The sequence below is a fragment of the Pelodiscus sinensis genome, chromosome 1 (genome assembly GCF_052426305.1).
Source record: "Pelodiscus sinensis isolate ZL-2025 chromosome 1, ASM5242630v1, whole genome shotgun sequence".
NCBI classification, from domain to species: Eukaryota; Metazoa; Chordata; order Testudines; family Trionychidae; genus Pelodiscus; species Pelodiscus sinensis.
In genome coordinates, this window is record NC_143052.1 from 50,593,181 (window position 1) to 50,618,988 (window position 25,808).

The following is a 25,808-nucleotide window of genomic DNA, read 5'->3' on the forward strand; positions in this document are numbered from 1 at the left end:
TTGTGTTACTTGTCATACCCAATATTCCATATATAAAGTTTACTTGTGGAAATGACTTTTTTTTGGTCAGACAGGATGGGTATAATGGATATAATGTCTCTTTCTGGACCAACCTACCTTTTAAGCTACACAGAATTCTTCCTTGGGTCTGGGGTAGATATATTTTTTTTCTCTTTTGTCCACAATCTCAGTTTTGAAACTACGTAACAGGTTGAACTGGCCTTAGAGCTGGGACCTAAACCCCAGATCCGTGGCCAAATCAATTGACTGAAGGTTTGCCATAGGCATCACTTTGGGCCTGCTGTCATGTAAGAGGGGATGCCTTTCTTACAGTGAAAGGAAATAGAAAATGCCAGGATATTTTCCAACAGTAAGCTTCTTAAATGGAGAAGACCATAGGTGTGGGGCGAACTAGGCGATGGCATACAGATTCCTTCCTTTGTTTATGCCAAGTATCTGTGACCAAAGGATAGAGGCAACCTAAACTTTAAAAGCTAAGTGGAAGATTATTTGTGTAACCCTCATGACCAGAAAAAGGAACTGTTTTTTGCTTTGGAGGGGGCAAGCATATTTTAGGTAAGTTGTTTGATTTATTGAAACAAAGAAAAGGATCTTATTTTGAAATTTGAGAGTTTCCCTGGGCTTGAACCAAGACATTCATTGGATGTCCGATTATAAAGCCAGTCTCCCCTACTTCTAACAACCACATTTTTACATCAAAAGTTAGGAATGGGACACTTTCAGCCCACTTAATTAGCCTCATTAGCACCAGTCCTACAATTGACAGGTACTCTTCTCCCCCCCCCCCCCCCGCTCCCGTTATGAATATCTTGATTCTGTTTTCACTCTAGCTCATCATCTGAAGTGGGCTTTACCCACGAAAGCTCATACTATATATATTTTTGTTAGTCTCTAAGGGTGTGTCTATACAGCAAAGTTATTTCGGAATAATGGCTGTTATTCTGAAATAACTATGCGAGCTTCTACACAGCAATTTCATTATTTTGAAATAATTGCAAAATGACAGATGGCTTATTCTGACTTCTGTAAACATCATTCTATGTAGAATAAAGCCTATTCCAAAATACAGGCAGTCCCCGACTTACGCGGATCCGACTTATGTCGGATCTGCACTTATGAACGGGGCTTTCTCGCCCCGGAGCTCACAGGCAGCGATCCGCCACCTTGACCTCCGGGGCGAGAAAAGCTGCTCCCGGTGCCCCTGGTCTGCTGGAGACCATCTCCAGCAGACCAGGGGCACCGTGAGCGAAGCCCCAGCCGCGGCGCTTTCCCGCGCCTCTGAGGCTTTGCCAGAGCAAAGCCTCAGAGGCGCAGCACCCCGCTGCCACTGCGGCTTTGCTCCCCGTGTCCCTGGTCTGCTGGGGGGGGGGGGGAGGCGCAGCTAGTGTGCCCCCCCCCCAGCAGACCAGGCTTTTGTTGCCGTACCCTGGGGCAGAGCAGCTGGGGCGCTGCCGGTTGGTCCCGCAGTGCCGCTCTGGGCACTACTGGACCAACCCGGCAGCACCCAAGCTGCTCTGCCCCAGGCGTCCTGGAATCAGCGCTGATCAGTTTCAGCAGCAGCTGACTTGGGGACGCTTGGGGTTCTTAAGTTGAATCTGTATGTAAGTCAGAACTGGCGGTCAGTTTCAGCAGCGGCTGAATCTGGACGCCAGTTCCGACTTACATACAGATTCAACTTAAGAACAAACCTACAGTCCCTATCTTGTACGTAACCCGGGGACTGCCTGTAGTTATTTCGGAATCAGGGCTGTGTAGACGCTCTGCTTCTGCTATTTCAAAATAGCCCCTCACCAGGGCCATTCTAAGTTATTCCTACTGGGGCTATAAATCAAGATAGGCTTCCCTAATGTAGACGTGCTATCTCGGACTAATTTGGAGGCTTCCCAGCAGTGTAAATGTGCTATTTCGAAATAAGCTATTTTAGAACAACTAGTCTGGAATAGCTTATTCCGAAATAACTGCAGTGTAGACATGACCCAAGATACCACAGGATTATTCGCTGTTTTTAAAGTTATGGACCAACGCTGCCACTGCTCTGAAACTATTTTGAATGTAATACATGTGCATTCCTTGAAAATTCAGGGAGTAAACTGATACCTAGAAGGCCAGATGATAGGATAGATTGACCCTCTGACATGTGCTTGTTAACTTCTTAATAAACAGAGGTGAGAATTTTTTGCAATTCTTCACTTCATTTCTTGAGACCAGACATTCTCACTTTTCTTCTGCTTATCACGGATGATCTGCAGAGATGATGGGTCACGTGGTGCTGAACTTTCTTGTGTCCTGCTACTTAACTGATGAAAAATACGGTTTTAAAGATAATACATACTTTGTTTACATAGAAAAAGTAATTGTAGTCACTACAGTAATGCAATTATAAGAAGTTTCTCTTCAGAAGTAGAATACAGGTTAAAAATCCCTGGTCTAGTACCCTAGGACCTGACTGGTCCTGGATGAAGGACTTTTCCGGACCAGGGGAGGTCATTTCAGGCCCCGTGCTGCTGCCCCGCCCCTCCCATAATTCCCTCCTTAGCCCAACTGAGCCACATGCCAGCTCCCCTCCTTCCCCCCACAGCCCAGCTGAACCGCACACCTACTCCCAGGCCCCCACCCTTCTGTAGCGCCAGGACTCTCTGATCCTGGAACATCTGTGGTCATGCTGAACCATGAATGTTGCTGGACCAGAGAATCCTGGATTTTACAGATGCAAGCAAGCTGTAATCTGAATGTTAGAGAACCCTTTCAGTAAGCCTTATTTTTTTGAGGACAAGACTTTTGAAGATAGATCTTCTTAAGCATTTTTAATGAGGACAAAAAATTTACCCAGAAGCTAAAGAAAATGTGTACAGTGGCTGTATCTTTCTTTTCCTCTTGCCTCTATGCACCTTTTTTAGACTAAATACCAGGTAAAGCGACTGTCTGCAATTTATTTAGTTCTACTGTGTTATGTCAGCAAAATACTCTGTCTATTCTTTAGTATTAAGAATGAAAGTTAAGAAGATTATTTAACTTCTTTTCTTCTGCTAGTGGGGGTCACTCAAAAATAAAAATGTTTCTTGCTTAATTGAAATGTTTCTTTATGGTATGTGTAAAATTTAGTATATGGTGACTGAGCCTGAGCATTTATAGCCTTAAAATAAGGCGACTCTGCCTCACTCAGTATATTTGATAGTTTCAGGGAACAGCTTGGAAAACTTCATGTATAGGATTAATACAAGATTTGTTTGAATTCCAGAAACACTTCTGGACCCCATGATCATAAATTTGAACAGTAAATTAATCATACCCTGCCTGTGCTTTACTCTTTTTTCTTTAGAAAATTTAAGACTAGATTAGCAAACTACTTTTGTCTTCCCAGTTTCCTTCTCTACTGAAAACTTTAGCTTTGTGGTTTTCTGCATTTCTTTCTATTACAATTAAGAAAATAACTTCAAATTGAATGCCTTGTCTCCATTTAGAGGGTTGGCTAGTTTTAGCAAAATCCACCTCGTGTATAAATACCATCTACTGGCAAAATAGTGCTTTTGCTGATGCAGCTATTCTGGTTGTACAAACAAAATAAGTTATGGAAAAAGTACTCTTACTGGGATAACTGCTTCTGCATTAAGGTTTTGCTAACCTCACCATGTGGTATTTAACTAATGCAGCTATGCTAACAAATGTTTAAGTATAGATGCTTTGGTTTGCTCTAAAATTTACTTATATAAAGAAGTATTCTGTAAAGGTGTGAGACTGGGTAAGATCAGATGAGAAACAATCAAATGAAATAGTCTTAACACAACAGGAAATGACAGATACATAGTGACAAATTTTTAAAGCGCTTACACAAATGCTAGCAGTCTAAAAATAAGACAGATGAGTGCCTCATATTAAAGGAGAATATTGATATAATAGGCATCACAGAAACTTGGTGGAATGAGGACAGTCAATGGGACAGTCGTACCAGGATACAAAATATGTCGGATGGACAGAACCAGGTCGTGCTGGTAGGGAGAGTGTCACTATATGTTAAAAAAAAAAAAAAAAAAAAGTGGAATCAAATGAAGTACAAATCTTAAATGAACCAAAATGTTCGATAGAATCTCAATGGGTAGTGATTCCATGCACTAATAATAATAATTTAGTAGTAGGGGTATATTATTGACCATATGACCAGGATAGTAATTGTTACTAGTAACACTATCAAAATAAAAAAATCAGTAATAGTGGGGGATTTCAGCTTTCTCCATATTGACTAATACACATCACCTCAGGACGGAATGTGGAGATAAAATGTCTTGATACCTTAAGAGTCTGCTTCTTGGAGCAGCTGATTCTGGAACCCACAAGGGGGGAGACAGTCCTTGATTTAATCCTAAGAGGAGTGCAGAATCTGGCCCAAGAAGTAAATGTAACTGGACCACTTGGAAATAAGTGACCATAAAGTAATAAAATTTAACATCCCCGTGATGGGAAAAACCTCAGCAGCCCAACACTGTAGCCTTTCATTTCAGAAAGGGGAACTACACTGAAATGAGGAGATTAAACAGAAATTAAAAGGTACAGTGACAAAAGTAAAATCCCTGCAAGCTGCATGGAAACTTTCCAAAGATGCCGTAATAGAGGTCCAACTTAGATGTATTCCCCAAATTTAAGAACACAGTAAGAGAACCAAAAAGTGCTGCTGTGGCTTAACAAGCAAGTAAAAGAAGTAGGGAGAGATTAAAAAGTGGAAGTTAAATTCTAGTGAGGAAAAGAGAAGTATAAACTGTCAAATTAAATGTAAGTATAATAAGAAAAGCCAAAAAGGAGTTTGAAGAACAGCTAGCCAAAACCTCCAAGTATTAGCAAAATGTTTAAGTACATCAGAAGCAGGAAGCCTGCTAAACAATCAGTGGGGCCACTGGACGATCAAGATGCTAAAGGAGCAGTCAGAGACAATAAGGTCTCTGCGGAGAAACTAAATGAATTCTTTACTTCAGTCTTCATGGTTAAGGATGTTGGGGAGATTCCAAAACCCAAGCCATTCTTTTAAGGTGACAAATCTGAAGAATTGTCTCAGATTGAGGTGCCATTAGAGGAGGTTTTGGAACAGATTGATAAACTTAACAGTAACAAGTCACCGGGACCAGATGGCATTCACCCAAGAGTTCTGAAAACTCAAATGTGAAATTTGTAAAACCATTAACTGTGGTTTGTAACCTATCCTTTAAATAGGCTTCTGTACCTAATGACTGGACGACCGCTAATGAGATGCCAATATTTAAAAAGGGCTCTAGAGGTGATCCTGGTAATTATAGAGCAGCAAGTCTGACGTCCGTACAGACTATAATAGAGAATAAAATTGTCAGACCCATAGATGAACATAATTTGTTGGGGAAAAATCAGTATGGTTTCTGTAAAGGGAAATCATGCCTTACTAATCCGCTAGAGTTATTTGAGGGGGTCAACAAATATGTAGACATGGGGATCCAGTGGATATAGTATACTTGGATTTCCATAAAGCCTTTGACAAGGTCTCTCACCAAAGGCTTTAAAGTAAGTTGTCATGAGATAAGAGGGAAGGTCCTCTCAGGGATTGAGAACTGGTTAAAAGATAGGAAACATAGGGTAGGAATAAATGGTAAGTTTCCAGAATGGAGAGAAGTAACTAGTGGTGTCTCCAGAATGGAGAGAGGTAACTAGGTAACTGGCACCAATCATATTCAATTTTATTTATAAAGGATCTAGAGAGAAAGGTAAACAGTGAGGTGGCAAAATTTGCGGATGGCCTTAACTATCTTGAGTAGTTAGTACCAAGACAGACTGTGAAGAGTTTCAAAATGATCTCCCCAAACTAAGTGATAGGGCAACAAAATGGCAAATGAAATTCCAAGTAATGCACCTTGGAAAAAATAATCCCAGCTATACATACAAAAGGATGGGAACTAATTTAGCTATGACTCCAAGGTTTCTCCCTTCTGTAAGTGTGGTTAGTTTTCTGAAATCATCCACTCAATGTACAGCAGCAATCAAAAAAGCAAACAATGTTAGAATTATTAAAGGGATATAGAATAAGACACCGAATATCTTATTGCCACTATGGTACACCCACATCTTGAATACAGCATATAGACGTGGTCACCTCATTTCAGAAAAGACCGATTTGCAGTGGGAAAGGTTGAGAAAAGGACAACAAAAATTATTAGGAGTTTGCAACAGGTCCCAAATGAAGAGAGATTAAAAAGACTGGGACTTTTCAGTTTACAGAAAAGATTAAGGGGGGATATGACAGAAGTCTACAAAATCATGACTTGTATGGAAATGTTATTTACTTGTTCTGATAACATAAGAACTAGGAGTCACCAAATGAAATTAATAGGTAGCAGGTTTGAAACAAACAAAAGGAAGCTTTTTTTCACACAGCATACAGTCAACCTCTGTGGATCTCCTTGCCAGAGGTGGTTGTAAAGACCAGAACTTCAACAGGGTTCAAGTAAGAACTAGATAGTTTCATGGAGGTTAAGTCCATCAATGACTATTAGCCAGGATGGGTAGGAATGATGTCCCTAGCCTCTGTCTAGAAATGGATGACAGGAGAGGGATCATGTGGTGATTACCCTTTTTGTTCCCTCCGTCTGGTACATCTGGTTTTGACCACTGTAGGCAGACAGGATACTGGGATAGATGGACCTTTGATCTGACCCAGTATGGCCGCTCTTATGTAAATATTCAAGAAGGGAGGGGAGAAGTGGTCCTTAAACTTGATATAGATGGAATTCCATATTTTGTTCGTTGTCCACTTTTATGCCAATGTGAAAATGTATTTCTCCCCCTTTTATAAGATTAGTGATCAGCAGAATTATGTAAATATTCTTCTATCCTAGCAAAATTGTAAATTGCTTCTCTAATGCATGAACAGAATCAGAACAGTCAATTTGTGGTAATTGACAGGATAGTCTCAATCTCTCTTCTATAAGAGACCTTTGAAATCTCAGTGTGGGAAACTGCATCCAAAAATGTTCTTCTAAAAAAAAAAATCTAATCTCTGTGTTCAAAATGTATTTTAAACATTAAGACTAAGGACCTGAAATGTGTATATACCTATAATTTCTCTCTAAGAAGAGTGAAGATTTTTTTCAACTTCCATTTACACATAATATAAACAAAACAAATGCAGCTAAACAATGTTTTAGAATAAGATTGTTAATATAAATAAAGTTTAATATTATCAGCTATACTGAGACAATTCCAACCTCTCTAGTCTTAAACTGGAAGCCTACAATGACCCATGACAGAATCAACAATAACAAAATTATATAATAAGGGGGAAAGGGGAAGATCTGTAACTTAAAGGTGATCCATTCTGTGCTTTAGTGGATATTGCTAATAAATGCTTATTAACAATTGTGTTCTTGCCCTCTGTGGTTCTAGTGAGATTTGGAGTGGCTTTCAAGGTTGGTCTTGATGCTTTTAATTGTTTTTTCTGCTTTCTAGTTTACCTACACCAATCCTTATGACTAGGTTATATTCCTTGTTTCCAACAAGTGTCTTGCAAGTACTTGCTAAACCTTCACATTTCTGGAGACCACACAGCTACCATCTAAGTAGGGGAGAAGAATATACTTATAATTGAAGCCTTGATAATATCTTCACAAAGTCCACCTTCCCTTCCCTTGAAAGTTAGGTTTCATTTATGTATAGTTAATATGGAACTTATTCCGGGAGGGGGGCAATATGCCTCACTTGAACTTAGTTCAGCTTTTGACTACTGCTTCTGGTCAAAGCACCTAAAAGCAATGAAGCTACTCTTGATTTCATATGTCATCTGTACAGAAGATAAGTGGCCAAAAAAATCAGGATTATAATTGCCTTCTGAAAGCTATTGGAAACAATGCACTCTATAGATAGCATTGTGAGTTTTTCTCTTTTAATATGTATTGCCACTTTTACATGGGATTTTAGTTAAGGGTTTGTATCCTTCATAAATTACACTTTTAAAGAAGTTTTTGCTTCATTCTCAGTTTGTCATGCTGCTGCTAAGTTAAAATTAATATAGGTAGGCTCTAAAAAATTCATAGTCCATGTGGTCAATTTCAGAGTCCTAGGACTTTAAAATTAATAAATGTCATTATTTCAGCTGTTGAAGTCTGAAATTTCAGGGTTTAATTGAAGAGCTCCTGATCCAATAAGTGTGTGTGTGTGCGCGCGCGCACACAAGGTTGTTGTGCATTGCTTCTGGTGACAGCACTTCTGCACTACTGCTGGTGGCAGCAGTGCCTTCAGAGTTGAACAGCTGGAGAGCTTTCCTGGCCAACAGCCCATCTCTGAAGGCAGAGATGTTGCCAGCAGCAGCTCAGAAATAAAGGTGGGATGGTATGGTACTGCCATCTTTACTTCTGTGCTACTGCTGGCAGGATGCTGCTTTCAGAAACGGGTACATGCCCAATAGCTGCCGCTCTCCATCCACCCAGCTTTGGAGGCAGTGCAGAAGAAAGGGTGGCAATACTACGATTCCCTCCTAAAATTATCGTATAAACCCCCTGCAATTCTCCTTTAGTTTAGAACCTCCCGATTTCAAAAAAAGCTGGTCTTCCCCTTGAATTCTATGTAGTACAGGATAAAAGCACACCAAGGACCAGATTTAACAGTGTGGTTCATTTCTCATTGCTGTGAATTTGGTAGGGATCTAAATATAAGTAAATCCCAATTATATTCATTTTTATAGAGATCTTCACCATCTCAAGATCTGGTATAATCAGAGTTTAATAACTTTATGGCAAGTTTTAGATAATGTGTAGATCTGGTATCTATAGTCAAAGTTTCCAAACCTCATCACAGGTCTGCTAAAATATTACTTTGGATATTTTCTTTTTTAGTGTATGCCGAGAATATTTTCAAAATGGTGGAAAGAAAAAAGCACTTGAAAAAGATGAGAAAAGAGCAGTTCTCGCATCTAGGACCACTTCAGCCTTAAATGTTCATCAGATTCCCAAAATTGAAGAACCGTTACCTGATTTCAGCTTGACAAATCATGAAACCATATCAGAGCAGTAAGTTGTAACTTTGCTAAAAATAAGAAGTTTTCAAAGGAAAAGTTTTCTCCAATCTTGTAACAATGCAATTTCACAGAAATCAGTGCCCTACTGTATTTCTAATGCAACTTTTTGTAGCTTTAAAAAAGTGTGTACATATTAATATTCTTTTAGGGAATGTTATCATTTTTGGTAGGCGCTATTTCAAAAATAGTGTGGAAGAAAACAAGCCTTCACTCTGCGTTGTGTTTAAGCAACAAGTAGCTAGAGGCAGTTTTATTACGAGCTGCAGCAAGGGAAAAACTGGTTCGGACGGGGGGAGGCCGCCCCCTTCCAAGGCAGATCTTCGAATACAAGCAATTATGAAGCAGTTTATATACTGTCTATTAAATATAATAACAATTAGTCTCCTTCCCATTACAAACACCAATGGCTAACAGTTATTTAGTTCCACCCAGATGCTCCTTATCTCAAGGTCCCTGCCAGAGTCAGCATTCTATCCTTATCTCCGTATAGAGGTGAGAGGCAAAGGCAGCGTCTAATTACAGATCTCGCGTTGTCAGGCCACAGACTTAGCCTGACTCTTGCTGTCTTGTTAACAAGACCAAGATGGCTGCACACAAATTCCCTTTTCCTGCCTCCACATAGTGGCCCGGAACCTATTCTGAGATTGACAATTAAGTCTTTTTTTCTCTCAATTTAAGGGGGGAAAAATCCTCTAACAACCATTGGTGGAACAAGCTTATCTTGTTAGTGTTCTTTAGTATAAACAGCTTGGATTTGGACAAAGGGAACTTTAAGAGGAAAGTGCTTCAGTGGGAAACTGCTGAATATTCAGAACTTTTGAAAATTAGTGTACTTTGTCTAAATAAACATTGGGTCCCTAAGATTATGCTCCTTTAAAAACAAATTAAAAATGACTATGGTCAAACTTTTTTGATATATGTACAGTAGACTTCCAATAATCTGGCACCTTTTAGGACCTAGGTGGTGCTGGATTATCGGATATTACCTGAGTACCAGGAGGTAATATAAGGGGGCATACTCCCAACCCAATACCCCCACCCCCATGCTGAGATCCTGGAGCTGCTGGTACAGCTATGTGTCTCCCTCCAGGCGCTGGGGCACGTGTGCTGAGAGGCCGGCTTTTCAATGAGGTGGCCAGGACGCCATGCACAACCCAATCCCCCTCCCCTTCCCCAGAGCCAAACACCTCCCCTCCCTGCTGTCACCCAATCCCCCTTCTCCCCCAACCCTATGTCCAAGTCCCGAAGGAGCTGCCTGTGCTCAGCGTCCGGCTGCTAGCATGTGCAGGCTGGGGACCATGAGCGGAACGGTGCAGGTCGTGAGTGCACATGCGGCTCACAGCGGCCTGGCCGTGAGAGTGGCTGACCTGAGCAGTTCTGGGTTCCAGTTGATGACCGACTATCAGGAGTGCTGGACAACTGGATGCTGGGCTATTCGAGTTTTACTGTACTTCCAAATTACTTCTTGAAGCTGAACTTCTTCTTTGAATGATGTCCCCGTAGGTGCTCCACTATAGATCTTGGGCCTGTTCTGGCGCTGCAGATTGGAATTTTGAGCAGCACCAGTCAGCCGGACTGCGTGGCCACTGCCTCGTGGTATTCGTGCCATTTTGCACATGCGTGCGGTATGGCTCCCGCCAGTTCCTCTCAACTGCCCTCCACCATGGACGGATGGATAGAGCGAGCTCCTCTCTTCAACTTGGCCTAATCAGAAAATCAAAGAGTGATTAGTTAATTGCTATAGTCCGTATTAGCCAGTTATAGTTGTTAGATTCAGTTCTTAGTCTGTTAAAAAAGCAAATAAAACCTTCTTTGTTATTTTGAGGCCTCTGAGGCTTCAAAAAAAAAAAAAAAAAAAAAAAACCGAGGAGACTCAGTCTGAATCCAAGATACTGGGTTCTCCTGGTTTCAAGAAATTACAACACGTGTCGTGAACCTATGCCGATTTCAGACGGCCATTTGTGTATTCGTTGCCTAGGTGAGGCTCATGCTGTGTAAATGCTCTCACTGTTTGAAATTAACAGCAACAGCCTGGTGTAACAGGGAGATGCACCTCTGAACGATTCCTTTTGATAGGGCGCTTCAGCTGTTGGACTCAGCATCCGCTGTTACTGCAGACCCTGCTACCACCCAAAAACAGAGAGACTCCTTTCCAGGATCAGTTTTACCCAAAAAGACTTGGGCCTCACTAGCATGCTCCCCCCTGCCAGCTCCACTGACCAGGGTGAACACCGGAGATAAGCCCGGGACGTCTGGCACCACCTCTTCGCATTCAAAGGTGGTTCTAGCCTTAAAGGTGAAAGACAATACCCTCAGTGCCAACACCACAGCCATCGATGGCACCGAGATGGCCGTCGGCACCGGCAGCCCAATCTGCCAAGACCCCCGTGCCAACGTTGGCACCAGCTATAGCAGCGCCACCAGCACCCGTGGCTCCAGAGACCAGACAACAATCTAGCCTGGCACCAAAGGGCCAATACGTCAGCACCGAGGAAAACCCCTTCAAAGACAAACGGGCATCGGAGCCCAAGCCGGAACTTCATTTATCTGACTTTCTCCCCGGCACTTCCACCGGCACCGGGGTCACCGGTACCGCACATTCTTTGAGCTGAACGGCATGATTTTTCCACACTGAAGAGCTCTCTGCCTCTTTACTACAGCACCACAGAAAGATTCTCGCCACTATGCGAGGCACCTTTCTGTTTCCCCACCACCGTCGAACAAAAGGGCAGACAAAAAGTCCCATTGAGGGATGGAGTTTTTATTTATCCATCCCCAGCCCAGTTCTTTAGTTGTGGACGCTGTGCAACATAGATCCAAGGTGCGGCCATATAAGAACATTGCAGCTGACAAGGACAGCAAAAGGATGGATTTATTCAGAAGGAAAGTGTACTGTACTCTTCAGTGACACTTACTCTGCATGGCCAATTACGCAGCACTTCTATCGATCACAATTTTGACAACTATACAAAGCTGACAACCCTTATGGACCATATCCCTGACTCCAAGAGGCCGATCCTGAAATCTATTGTTCAGGAAGGCTATGCAGCCGCCAGTACAGATCTACAGATAGCATTAGATGGCGCGGATACAGCTGCTTGTTCAACAGCCACAGCAATTGTGATGAGGAGGGCTTCCTGGCTGCAGGAAGGTACCAAACCAGTTCAAGGGAAAAGGGTTCTACTCTCACTATTTCCTCATGCAGAAGAAGACAGGATGGTAAAGACCCATACTCGACCTCAAACTCAATTATCTCTGAAAACAGTGATTCAGAATTGTAACTCATGCATCCATAATACCAGCACTAGACCTTCAAGATGCCTACTTCCACATCACTATCCATCCTGCCCACAGATGAGTCCTTCACTTCACAGTAGGCATAGAACATTTTCAGTATCAAGTATTACCTTTTGGCCTTTCCTCCACTTCCAGGGTGTTTTCAAAAACCCTTGTGGTAGTGGCAGCACACATGCTTTGAAGGGGGATTATAATTTTCCCTTACTTTGACGACTGCCTTATAAAAGGCCTCTCCTCTTCAGCAAAACACAACACATGATAGCAGTAACCAGATACTTTCAATTCCCTCAGTCTAATCATCAACGACCAGAAATCTACACTCAAGCCCCCTCAGACCTTGGAGTTTATTGGTGCTCATCTAGACTCTGCCACGGCACGGGCCTACTTACCGATCCAAAGATTCCAAGCCATTCAAGACCTGGTTGCAGTACTAGTCACCAGCTCTACGGTCCCAATACTTACTTGTCTACAACTAATGGGCCATATGGTGGCCACAACCCACATACTCCACCATGCAAGGCTACGCTTCCTCTATCTTCAGCATTGGATAGCATCCGTGTATGCTCCAACAAAACATGTTCACATAATAGTGACCCCCTCCGGCTGATGTCTGTGAATCCCTAAAATGGTAGACAGATTCGCACAACCTCCTATCAGGCATCCCCTTTCACCGGCCTCAACCTTCAGTCCACATTACTATGGATGTCTCCCTCATCAGTTGGGGAGCCCACACGAATGGTATGTCTGTTCAAGGCTGATAGTCATCATGAGAGAACTCTCCACACCAATTATCTGGAGTGGTCTTCAATGCTTGCAGACACTTTTGAAATTTTATTTGGGACGCCATTGTAAGAATACTTACCAACAATATCACCACAATGTACTATATAAATCACCAAGGTGGTGCACAATCTCATTCCCTTTGTGCAGAAGCACTTTGCCTCTGGAATTGGTGGACTAGCTGGGTGGACCGTTTGCACCGGATCATAAGTGGGAACTCTAACAATATACTCCAGCGCATTTTCCATCGCTGGGGTTTTCCTTTTGTAGACCTTTTCACCACCTACAAAAATATGAAATGCTGATACTATTGCTCAAGGGCGGATATCGGTCCTGGATCCCTTGGAGATGCCTCTGTCCTCAACTGGGGGCCCCCCGTCTCTATGCATTTCCCCCATTGTACTTCAACCCAGAGTCCTCGAAAATATCAACACAGATGGTGCCAGGCTGATCCTCATAGCACCCATCTAGGCCCGCTAGCCTTGGTTCCCATTTCTCCAACGAATGTCTCTGCCTTATATGTCCTTCTCAATCTACGAGACCTGCTGACCCAGGACCGAGGATCCCTCCTACACCCTCAGCCCCAAACGCTACACCTAACTGCCTGGTTCCTAATTGGCTCTGTGCATCTGAAGACCTCTGCATGGCGCACGTCAAAGAAGTATTGATTCACAGCAGAAGGGATACCACCCAAGCTACTTACATCTCAAAAGGCTCGTCTAATCGTGTTAATCTGTATGCAGCACCTCTTCATCAGATACTCGACTACATGCTCTACCTAAAACAGAAAGGTCTAGCCATTGCATCCTTGAAGGTGCATCTCACGGCAATCGCTACTTTCCAGCACTTTATAGACAGTACTTCAATGTTTGCCCACCCAATTTATTAAGAGGTTTCTTAAGGGGTTGACAAACCTTAACCCTTCTCATAGATCCCCTCCTCCACCTTGGAATCTAGACTTAGTGCTGGTCACACTTACTAGACCACTCTTCAAACCTTTGGATGCTACATCACTCCAAATGATAACGCTAAAGGTGGTCATCTTACTTGCTATAACATCTGCCCGCAGCTGGCGTCCATAGCAGGGGGCCCCTCTGTCCGGGGTTCCCCCTGCCTCCCTTCAGTGCGGGGTTGCTCCACTCTGTCGCACCTATACTTCTTGCATTTGTATATAGGCATCTAAGATACTGATTTGATCTTGCCTCCCAGTTCTGTCTTGTCCCTCCTTTTTTTTTTGTGCTATTAGAGCCCATGCTCCCTCCCATTTCTGAACTTTCTCCCAGGTCTCTATGTTCTTCACTTACCTGTGGGCTTTGGTCACTTGCCCCCATCGAACCCAGTTTAAAGCCCTCCTCACTAGGTTAGCCAGTCTGCATCTGAATCCCCTTCCTCAAATGGTGAACCCCGTCCCTGCTTAGCAGTCCTTCTTGGAATAGTATCCTGTGGTCAAGGAAGCCAAAGCCCTCCTGGTGACACCATTTTCTCAGCCAGGCATTCACCTCCAGAATGTACCTATCTGTGCCTGGGCCCCTACCTTTGACAGGAAGGACTGAAGAGAATACCACCTGTACTCCAAACTCCTTCCTCCATACTCCCAGAGACCTGTAGTCACTCTTGATCCATTCAGTGTCATACCTTGCAGTATCATTAGGGCCCACATGGATGTGTAGCATGGGGTAGTATTCAGAGGGATGGATAATCCTTGACAATGCCTCAGTAACATCTCAGATATGGGCCCCTGGCAGGCAGCATACCTCCTGAGATGACATGTCAGGGCCACAGATGGGCACTTCCATCCCCCTCAGAAGAGTAAGCCACACACCTCACCACAGGAGGTAATCCTTCATTCCCTCGACATGCGCAGGGCGCTCGCCTTCTATATTGAGAGGACCAGGGCTTTCCGTAAAACAGAATGTTTAATAGTTTCCCTTACTGATCCAAAGGTGAAGCGCTATCATCTCAACGAGTTGAGAAGCTTATAACCTCCTGCATTACCACTTGTGGTTTGTTCCGTACAGAACAACTCCTATCCCAGCCAAAGGCTCATTCTGCAAGAGTGGTAGCTACATCCACAGCCTTCCTGTGAGGGATTCCCCTTTGGGACATTTGTCAGGCAGCCCCATAGTCATCCCATGGCACTTTCATGAAGCACTGTGCAATTGTGCACTGACTAGCTGTGGACGCTTCACTAGCCTCAGCAGTACTTTCATCATCAATTAGGCCATGACTCTGGAACCCTCCTTCTGGGTATCTCTTGAGTACTGCTACAGTCACCTACAGTGGAGAACCCACAGGGATATCACTCGAAGAGGAAGTTACTCATTTTGGTGCAGTAACAATGGTTCTTTGAGACGTGTGTCCCCGTGGGTGCTACACTACCCATCCTCCTCCCCGCTCCGGAGTCTGAGTCCGCCGCAGTATTTGAAAGACAGAATAAAAGTGCTGGGAGCTGGACTGTGTGCGTATGCAACAGGGCGTGAACACCACGAGGCACCAGCCGTGCATGCATGGTCCAACTTACTACTGCTGTTCAAAACTCCGACCTGCAGCACCGGGCCAGCCCTAACACCTACAGTGGAGCATCCATGGGGACACACACGTCTCAAAGAACCATTGTTACTGCACCAAGGTGAGTAACTTCCTCTTTTTTTGAACTTCTTTGATTTATTTTTTAAAAAGTACCTAAATAAAAAATACAGTACTCATTGGAGGTATTTTCCCTCTCAAAGTTCTGATTTGTTTTCAACCTTAACTCATCTTAACAATCTATTTTTATTTTTTACTTTTGATCCTGGAATAATACCAACTTTTATGCCTATTATAGTTCTAAAACATCTGCCATCTTATAATGGGCAGCACGAAATGTGGATAATCAGATTGATGGGAGAGATTTATACTGTACAACAAGTATAGTAGAGACTACATTTATGCTCATTACATTTTAATATACTTTTTAAAAAAATGAGTGAACTTAATTTATGCGCTTAAGTTCATGGGTCAATTCTTATGACTACTTATCTTCCACAGTATTATGCTAGCAGTTTCAGGAGCATTTTTTAGATCTTGTTACTGTGCCATATCCCCTGTGAACAAGTTGTATGTATTATTCATTAGTGAAATGAAGGGCAGGTTAGCAGTGTTACTAATGAATCTCTTATGTCAACATCAGTTATTATCTTTGTGTCTCTAACTCTGTTAGAGTAACATGAATATGCCATAAGTGTCTCTGCATAAAATGGTTGGAAACAAAACAGAGAATTTTCCTCCAATTTTACTCTATCATAAAGTATAGTATTCATAATTGCAACCTGATTGCATCATAACCCTGATTTCTCTCCCCTTCATCCCTCTCTCCCAAAATCAAACTAGGAATTGTGTTCAAAATTTTAACCCCGTTGCAGTTATACTTGCTTACATCAATAGATCAATTAGTGAAGGGATTAATAAATTATTGTATATAAACTATAACTTCTTAATTTTAGAAAAGATGTTCACTTAACTTTATAAAAAGAGAAATCAAATCCAATGAATCCTGATTTCATTTCTATCAACTTCAATGAACAGGGCCAAAGATTAGGTAATTAGACATTTATTTATAAACTAGAAAATTTACCTGGCATAGCTTGGGTCCTTAACTCAATTTTTTTCCTTCATTTAAATAATTACTCTGAGGTGGGGCTCGAGATGTGGGGTTCAGTATGCAGGCTGCCCTCAGAAGAGAGGACTACCCTAGCCCTCTCTCACTGCAGCAGCTTGAGACCAGGTGAGAAGCACTTTTCCATGGCCACTGCAGTTATAGTAAGCAGTTAGGGGAGAGGTACCAGCTGGGGGACAGTCTCTCACACTCTCTCTCGTATAGCTGTGTGTTTCTCCACCCCTGCTCCCTTTCCCTACTTTCCATCCCATATTACCTATAGACCTATGTGGTTGTTATATAACAGAACACTCCCTTTCTGTCTTATAAGAAATAATCCCATTCCAGGCACTTCTAGTTTTCTTGGCACAACCAGTAATGTTCCTATATAAATTGGGGGGTGGAAGGGAGGTGTAAGTGACTCCTTTGGGGGTGGGAGGCTCAGAGCTGGAGCTGTCCCAGCTGGGGAGGAGGACCCCTAGCCAGCCCTCTTCACCCACCTGGTGATTCTCTTTTCTTTATGATTTTTATGAGAAGCAATCCCATTTTCCTGGCACAACCAAATCTTTATCTCACTATAAACTATGATAAGAGGAAGCTATATACTGAATTCGGTGGTCCTAGCACTTACCATTTAGGAAAAGTTCTTGAACAAACAAGCAGACACACAGATGCACGTTTTCAAATGGATAGTGATGTGTATCACTTACATTTTCTGTTTTTTTTTTTTTTTTTTTTTAATTTAATATCCTTTATGTATTCAATGGCAAAACACTGCAGTAACTGAGGGTATGTCTACACTAGCCGCCTAGTTCGAACTAGGGAGGCTAATGAGGGCGACCGAAATTGCAAATGAAGTGCGGGATTTAAATATCCCGCGCTTCATTAATATGTTCCTGGTGGGTCGCCATTTTGGAAATTGACTAGTCCAGAATAACTGCCCGCATCTACATGCGGCAGAGAAGGGCGATTCCGAAATAAACCCCTTACTTCGAATTACCAGTTAGACTGAAAAGTTCTAATGAAGTTTAACAGTATAAAGAAGCGGAAGGATTTTGTTGGTTTGTTTTTTTGGGTTACTTGGGAGAGAGCACTGTAACGTGGAAAGTCCTTGGTCATAAGTCCCCAAATCTGGATCAGTAATGCTCCCTGTATTGTATGTATCATACCAAGTAATAAAGCAATCCAACTACTCATCAGATTTTAGAGCACTTACAGTTGAGCTTCATAGCATATATAATGGTAGGAATGGAAAATCTCTAGGGGGTTTTGTTTTGTTTTTGTTTTTTTGTATTGGCATATGTGCACTGTATAAAAAGTGTACTCTTTTATAAAAACTGTTTAGACTTAGTGGATGCTATTCACTACCTTGGGTAAAAATCAGCAGATTGAGAATATTTTGACTGACGTAACGTCAATAATTTGATCTCAAGCGCTGTGCAAAAAGTGTGTGTATGTATGTATTAAAAATAAAATCAAATCTCCATATCGCTCCTGGAAACTTTTTTTTAAATGACTATTTTGGGATATAGTGTATTTCTGCAATCCCTAGTTTGGGGTAATGCACACTACCCTGCATTCTCTTGAGGTACTCCACATTTCAAAAGAATCCAGAGAACCATGTGTATTTTAGAGGACTTAAAGGGTTGACCATTAAACAGGATTCATAGACACTACCTTAACTATAGTGGTACTGACTGCCATATTATAATAAATAAAATGAAATGTGTATCATATTTTTGTGAACTGTCACAGGAACTTGAAAAGAGAGCCTAAAATGGTCTGCTCTTTAAATCATTCTGAATTTCACTTAGTTACATCATAGAATTGGGGAGTTCACACTGTCCTAAACAATGTACAAATTAAGGCCCTCCATCTTCTGGGAGCTCGGCATGGATCCAGAGGTCTTCCTTCTCAGAACTTATTGCCAGTTTGGGGTCCCTGGAACCTCCCACACATCTCATCTGTGATCAGTGCAAAGAACCTGGTTTGCTTCCTCTTCAGTTTAGAAGGAGAAATTGTCACACTTAGAATTATGTATTATACTTGTGCACTATATTAGAGAGAACTGATGTACATCCTTAGTTATTTACAGACAAGAACTTATTTTGAAAAATGTCACCGTGTAAGTTGAGTTATTAGCATTATGAGACATTACTACAGTGGTCTGTTATATAAATCCTGTCGAAAGTGGGGTAACATTATCAGGAACTAATAATGAGACTTATTGCTACCACATGTGTATTCATCTCTGAATCAGCAGCTCCTGTCTTGTCCAACTCAACAAATGACAGTTCTTGCCTTGTTACAGCTTTCTGGCTAGCTGCCCAGTTTTTAGGGGGATAGATGTCCACATTGAAAATAGCTATCAAAATGTACAGTAATTTGAGTTCTGTTACAAATACAAGGTTTTAATAGTCATGGAGATTTAATCAAATTCACCCTCATGTTGGCCTGTGGGTGGGGGAGAAGAGAGCTGAGCATATTTTCAAGAATGTACATCATATCTGCACATGCTGTGACTGATTTGAATCTCTTATCAGTAAAGTGTTATATTAGTGACTTTGCACTTTATCTAGTGACTGAAGTGCAACCATAATTTTTGTTGTTAAAGTCTTTATATACATTGAAGTGTTTTATTCTCCATGCTAGCTGTTTTTGTGTACTTGGCTATAAATTGGTAATATTCTGGCATATAAATGTGCATTATGTGAATAGGGAAAATGGATAACCAAGCCCAACTCAATGAGGCACTGATGGGCATAAGAGGAGGATTTTTTGGATGGATGAATCATTGGAATGCCTGTGATAAGGAAACTGTTTTGAATCTTCAAATCAAGTTTAAATAATTCCTCTTGCCCTTCGTATCTTAAGTGCTAGAAAAGCATGAATGTGTGAGCATGTAGAAATGCAGTGATTATGGCAAACAAGCAAGAGCATATATGAGTGTTAAATGTAGATTATAAACTGAAAGCTTTAGGGTAAATTGCTGCTATTGGAATGTGAAAGCATATTTGTTTGCACAGTAATCTTGATGCAGTGTCCAAATATCTCAATGGGAGTGGGGGAGAGAGGTAAGAAACGCTAAATAGTATTGTTGGCTTGAAATGCAAAAAACAAGAAGAGTAAAAGCTTTTTGACAAATATTCCAGGCCTCTTTAATATATAATAAAGAAACAAAGACAATCTTTTACCCCATTCTTTTCTTTATTTGTAAGTCCCCTATAACCAAATTCTTTGGTAGCAAATTACCTTTTTAATTTTTAGAAAGCATTTCCTTCTAATACAGAATATTTTCCACAGTAATTCCGTATGTGTCTGAAGATTAGTTTTATTGAAAGATGAAAACAAATTATGTTAATCTCTCAATCACCAAGTGGTTCAGCTGGAAGCTTACAAATTTAGCTGTTTGAACTAGCAAAGCCTCTTCAAAAACCCAGTCAGAATCTGGTTGGTGCACTGGAGTCTGCAGTGGAAGAGAACAGTTTCCTCATCCACACTTTCAAGGGGATTCACATCTCAAGGAGATCTTGCAGAAGACATTTGCCTTCTCTCAATTTGACTTGTATATCTGTAGGGAGGAGTGGGAAATGAAACGAAAGCCCTGACAGTTCCTCCTTAATGATGTTGCTGATATATCATATTAATGACCTTGAAATAAAAAAATCTATTTCTAGTTTTCTTCAGCACATACCTGAAATGTTTCACAGGCCATATGGAAAAGGAGGGGGAAGAGAAATGATCATCAGAAGCAAAAATATTAAGATTGGATCTCTGACTTCTTGTGATAAGATGGAAGAGGATTATGAAGGATCACAATGACCAATAATCAGTTGACTTTCTGAAGGCTTATATTACAAGCAACACTTCATTTTTTTTTAAATGTTATGTCTGGCCCATATGAGAGTCTTAAGTAGTCCCATGCTAAGACAATTTACAGAGCCATTGTTCTCAGTCTCACAGAAGAGCCTGTAAGTTTTGACTTGACAATTCTATAGAACCCATGGAAAATGTGCTGTACAGGCAGTCCCCGGGTTACGTACAAGATAGGGACTATAGATTTGTTCTTAAGTTGAATTTGTACGTAAGTCGGAACTGGCTCCAGATTGAGCCGCTGCTGCTGAAACTGACCAGGGGCTGACTACAGGAAGCCCGAGGCAGAGTTGCTCTGCCCCCAGCTTCCTGGAATCAGCCACTGATCAGTTTCAACAGCGGCTGAATCTGGAGCCTGGGACAGAACAGCTGGGGCGCTGCCAGGTAGGTCCCCCCAGGACCAACCCGGCAGCACCCCAGCTGCTCTACCCCAGGCGTCCACAACAAAAGCCTGGTCTGCTGGGGGGGGGGGGCACACTAGCTGCGCGCCCCCCCCCCCCCAGCAGACCAGGGAGACCCGGAGCAAAGCCTTGGGGGCGCGGGACCCCGCCACCTCTGCGGCTTTGCTCCAGGTGTCCCTGGTCTGCTCGGGGTGTCCCTGGTCTGCTGGGAGGGGTCCCCAGCAGACCAGGGACACCCGGAGCAGCTTTTCTCGCCCCGGAGGACGTGGTGGCGGGACCACTGCGAGTCTGGGTGGTCCTGCCACCCGCGAGTTCCGGGACGAGAAAAGCCCCGTTCGTAAGTGCGGATCCGACATAAGTCGGATCCGCGTAACTCGGGGACTGCCTGTATTCAACAACATTATCACCTACACTTCTCCATATCCAGGAGTAGTTTGCCTCCTTTCTAAACAGGTATTGAATATTTACTGTACATCATTCTCCTTTTCTGCCTCGAAAGAATGTTATGTATTCAATCCTTAAATCTCGATAAGGCTTTGAAAAATGATGCACCAATATTAATAGCTAATTATCAGACTACTAGCTAAGGGGGTTCATATGTTCTGAATAAAAGAGGAACAAACAAGTTATGAAGTGATATCTCTGCCCCGAAGATGAAGCTTAAAATATGAAAATACAATTAGAATCATTTCACTTTTGATTCTGTCATAGAATGTTAAAGGTGAGTGAATTCATGAGCTATATAAAATGTCTGATGGGTTTGTAGCTTGGTTTGATTGGGAGGTGAGGGGGGGCAGAAATCTTTTGTAGACTCAGCACTTGGTTTTATACATTATAGTCTATATTTATAAGGAATTATTAAATAAGGCATTTAATTTGGATAAAATGGTTTCCCTATATGGTTTTTGTGTATTAAAATGTTTCTGATATATTGACGTTAAAAAAAATTAGTTATGGTTTGCAGGGCAGTTTCATTTTTAACAGCATAGATTGATTTAAATCTGTGCTCAGAGTCAGAATGGTAATAGTTACTTCAATTAGCAAGCTTGGAAACATTGATTTATTTTAATTGATTTGTGTTTGTACTTTATTCAAAACATATTTTGCATTTTAAACTAATATATTAAATAGAGGAAATAATTGGTGAACTGTTTCTGGTCATCTTGAGACAGATTTTCAAAGGTCTTTACCTAAAGATATGAACATAGGTGCTTTTTTTTTTTTTGGGAGAGGGGAAGAAGATTGAAGGAATCCTAAACTGTTTAGGTAGCAGTTTTAGGTACCTAAATATCTTTAAAAATCTGACCCACTGTCCCTCAGGTTTTTAGAATTAGTAGATGTCATCTTTTCCCATCTGGTTTTATTGGAAAAACAAGTAAGCTTTTCAGTTTTTTCAACTCCTGGACAATTTCTCAATTTTGAATGAATTAATCAGAATGAAGACACTGTCCTGTCTCTACTGGTTGCCTAAACTAAAATAAAAGAAAAAATGATGTTATGAAACATTTATAATGCTTGAATTGACCTCAGAAGTTAAGAATATTTTCCTTCTGATTCTGTATATAATTTTCAAAAAGCTGCATCCTTTAGCTCATTAAAATCTGAGAACTCATTGGTTGAAGTATACTTTTTATTTAAACAATTTTAGTAGATTATAGTAACTTGAGGCCTTCAAATAATTTAATTTGATTTAAGTAGTTTATTTTTAGAAAAGGTATTAAAATACAAAATCTGATTTTAATAGTCAATTAATATTTGTTTTTAAATCTGTTTGTTACATAGAACAAGTAAGTATCTTTATGCCCAAGGATTTTTGGTTTCTGTATGTCTAAATGTTGTTACTTTGTGAAAGAGCACTTATTTTTGTGGAAATTTCTTTTCAACTGAGAATTTGTTCTTTTCATTTTGGAGTGAATTTTTATCACCTAGCCAGTGAAGCCAATGGAAGGTTTCATAGGACCTTAATGGGTGCAACTCTGTGCAGTATTTAATTGTTTTAAAATGTTGTTCTTGGAATACTGCACTAATAATCATACTGGTATCTATTGCAACAAAAAGAAGAGAAAAATGTCTAGGGTCTCACAATAAACCCAAATTTCTATAGGATTAGTAACTGATGTGCTGTTGGGACATGACTAAATTGTTACAGAATTGAACGTTTCTTGTACTACAGATATTTGCAGGGGGAAAAGCTGCCAGATGTTATAGTGATTCTTACTGACATGCAGGATAGATAAATAGATAATACTTTAAATGACTGAGAATTCATCATGATTTTGATTTACGAGGATGTTAGTAATATTAAAACTGACTTGCTGTATCTCATTTCTAAGAATTTTAAGGCATGTATGTGTAGTCTAAAATGAACGATAGTTCACATTTCATAATTTAGTTAAAATGCATCTAGTACAGTGTATCTGTGCTTTATATTTTTCTAATAGTTTTAGCAGTAAATATATGATCTAGTGCCCTACGGAGCGTATTTCAATACCATTTAAAAATACTGAACTGCCTTTGAAAGCATTTTAAATTCATTCTGGATCTGATGGTGTTGCAGTGTTTCTTTTTTGTGGTACTCCCAGATATTCCCAGTGCGCCATGGTACAGTGTGGGAAATAGTAGTGTATGTATATTATGTCCTTTTGAAACCATAACTTTATTACCAAATGAAATTTTTTCAAACATGGTAACATACTTCACACAGAATTAAGTACTACATCAGGAAAGCTTAGTTTTAAAATCATCCTACAGTTTTTGGTTCAGATGGTAGCTGAGCAATTTTCTTGACATATCTAAAATGTCAGTTTTCAGCTTCTGATTATGATAGAATGATTGAATGGAATTTTACCAAGCCTTTTTTTTTAACAAAATAGTTCACCTGTGGTTTCAAAATTGTTCATTCTTAGAGTAAATTTGACACATTCTATATTTTACAGGTGGGATAGCAATAGTAATACAGGCAGTCCCCGAGTTACGCGGATCCGACTTATGTCGGATCCGCTGTTACGAACGGGGTTCCTCTCCCTGGTCTCTGCAGACCGGGGGGGGGGGGGGGGGGCAAGCAGAGCCAAGCCGCGGAGCGCGCGATCAGCTGACAGCCCAGACGCGTCTAGGCTGTCAGCTGGCCGGGTGCTCAGGGGCTTGGCTCTGCTTTGCCCCCCCCCCCATCCCCCTGGTCTGCAGACCGGGGGTGGGGGGGGAGCAAAGCAGAGCAAAGCCGCGGAGCACGCGGGCAGCGGACAGCCACTGCGCGTCTGGGCTGTCCCGCTGCCCCCGTGCTCCGTGGCTTTGCTCCAGACACCTGTGGTACAGCAGCTGGGGCGCTGCCAGTTGGTCCCGTAGCGCCGCTCTGGGCGCTACTGGACCAACCGGGCAGCACCCCAGCTGCTCTGCCCCAGGCATCCCCAAGTCAGCCGCTGCTGAAACTGACCAGTGGCTGACTACAGGAAGCCCCTGCCCCGGGCTTCCTGGAATCAGCCGCTGATCAGTTTCAGCAGCAGCTGACTTGGGGATGCCTGGGGTTCTTAAGTTGAATCTGTATGTAAGTCAGAACTGGCGTCCAGATTCAGCCGCTGTTGAAACTGATCAGTTTCAGCAGCGGCTGAATCTGGACGCCAGTTCCGACTTACATACAGATTCAACTTAAGAACAAACCTACAGTCCCTATCTTGTACGTAACCCGGGGACTGCCTGTATAGCAAATATCTAGGATGAGAATAAAAGTTACTTCTCAGCTACAATTATAAATTTGCTACTATGATACAATAATTAGAAAAATAATTTCAGGTAGAGCTACTTCTTTATCTTCATGTTCCAGAAATTTACATTTTAAACTGACGTTAGTCCTATAATTATAATTTGTTCATCTTTACTGCATAAGACATAATTTCAATACTTCCCTAGGGAGGCGTGAGCTATGTCACAGTTTTTGTTTTTGTTTGTTTGCGTGTGTTCTGGCTGTCAGCCCCTAATGGCTGGGGCTCATGCTGAAGGGCCATGCATGCCCAGGAGGCAGGAATAAAGGGACTGCCAAAACCCTACTGTTCCAGGACTGATAGCTGGAGTCCTGCCACTCAGGCTTCCTTTTTCCGTACTCCCCCACCTGGAGGCAGAAGGGCTCCAGCTGTTAGCCCTGTATGGCAGCAGAAGCACAGAAGCAAGGGTGGCAGTGGGGCACTGAGTCTTGTAAAAAGTTTGTTGATGATTATTAGTTTTCACACTAATTTCCTTCTGTGCTGCTGTCGGAGTGATGTCTTCAGAGCTGGATGCCCTGTCAGCAATGACTGTCTCTGCTCTGCCTTTAGAGCTGGGTGGACTTATGGAGGTGGGGAGATGTAAATAACTGAGTTGTGGGGGATCAATCAAATAAGGTTGAGGACAGTTCGTTTGAGGAATGCTTGCCTTACAGTTAGTTTACTACTGTAAGACTACATTGTTTGGGTATCTGATCATTCTGTCTATATCTGCACATTTATTTCACCAACATGTAAACTGTTTGACAAACTGGGTCTCATTTTTTCAATGTTTCATCCTCATGTAATAAAACTCCCTCATAATCTATACATACAGTAGAAACACCTCTTGCTGAATTTAAAATCTTAACTTAGCATTTGCATTGGTTATAAACACAGTAATTGTTGACCATTAAGTTGGTTTCTTCTATGTGTAAGCGTATGATAGTAAATTTGGATATGCTGGTGCAAATTTTCTTTGTACAGCAAAAAGTGAATCAGTTTTTAATTTCTAGTATGCAATGGAAGTTCAGAAAGGGAAAAAATGC

General features: G+C 41.6%; 1 protein-coding gene across 4 annotated transcripts in view; it reads left to right on the plus strand.

Annotated features, from left to right (window-relative positions):
* SAMTOR (S-adenosylmethionine sensor upstream of mTORC1) overlaps positions 1-25,808 on the plus strand; it is a 55,609-nt gene that overhangs the window by 14,746 nt on the left and 15,055 nt on the right. For 3 of the 4 annotated variants that reach the window (XM_075929564.2, XM_075929568.2, XM_089779282.1), the window contains exon 3: positions 8,862-9,035. The exons of the other annotated variant lie outside the window; for it this stretch is intronic. In XM_075929564.2, the coding sequence (XP_075785679.2) occupies positions 8,862-9,035 (174 nt within the window). The remainder of the gene's footprint in view (positions 1-8,861; positions 9,036-25,808) is intronic. 4 annotated transcript variants of the gene reach the window in all.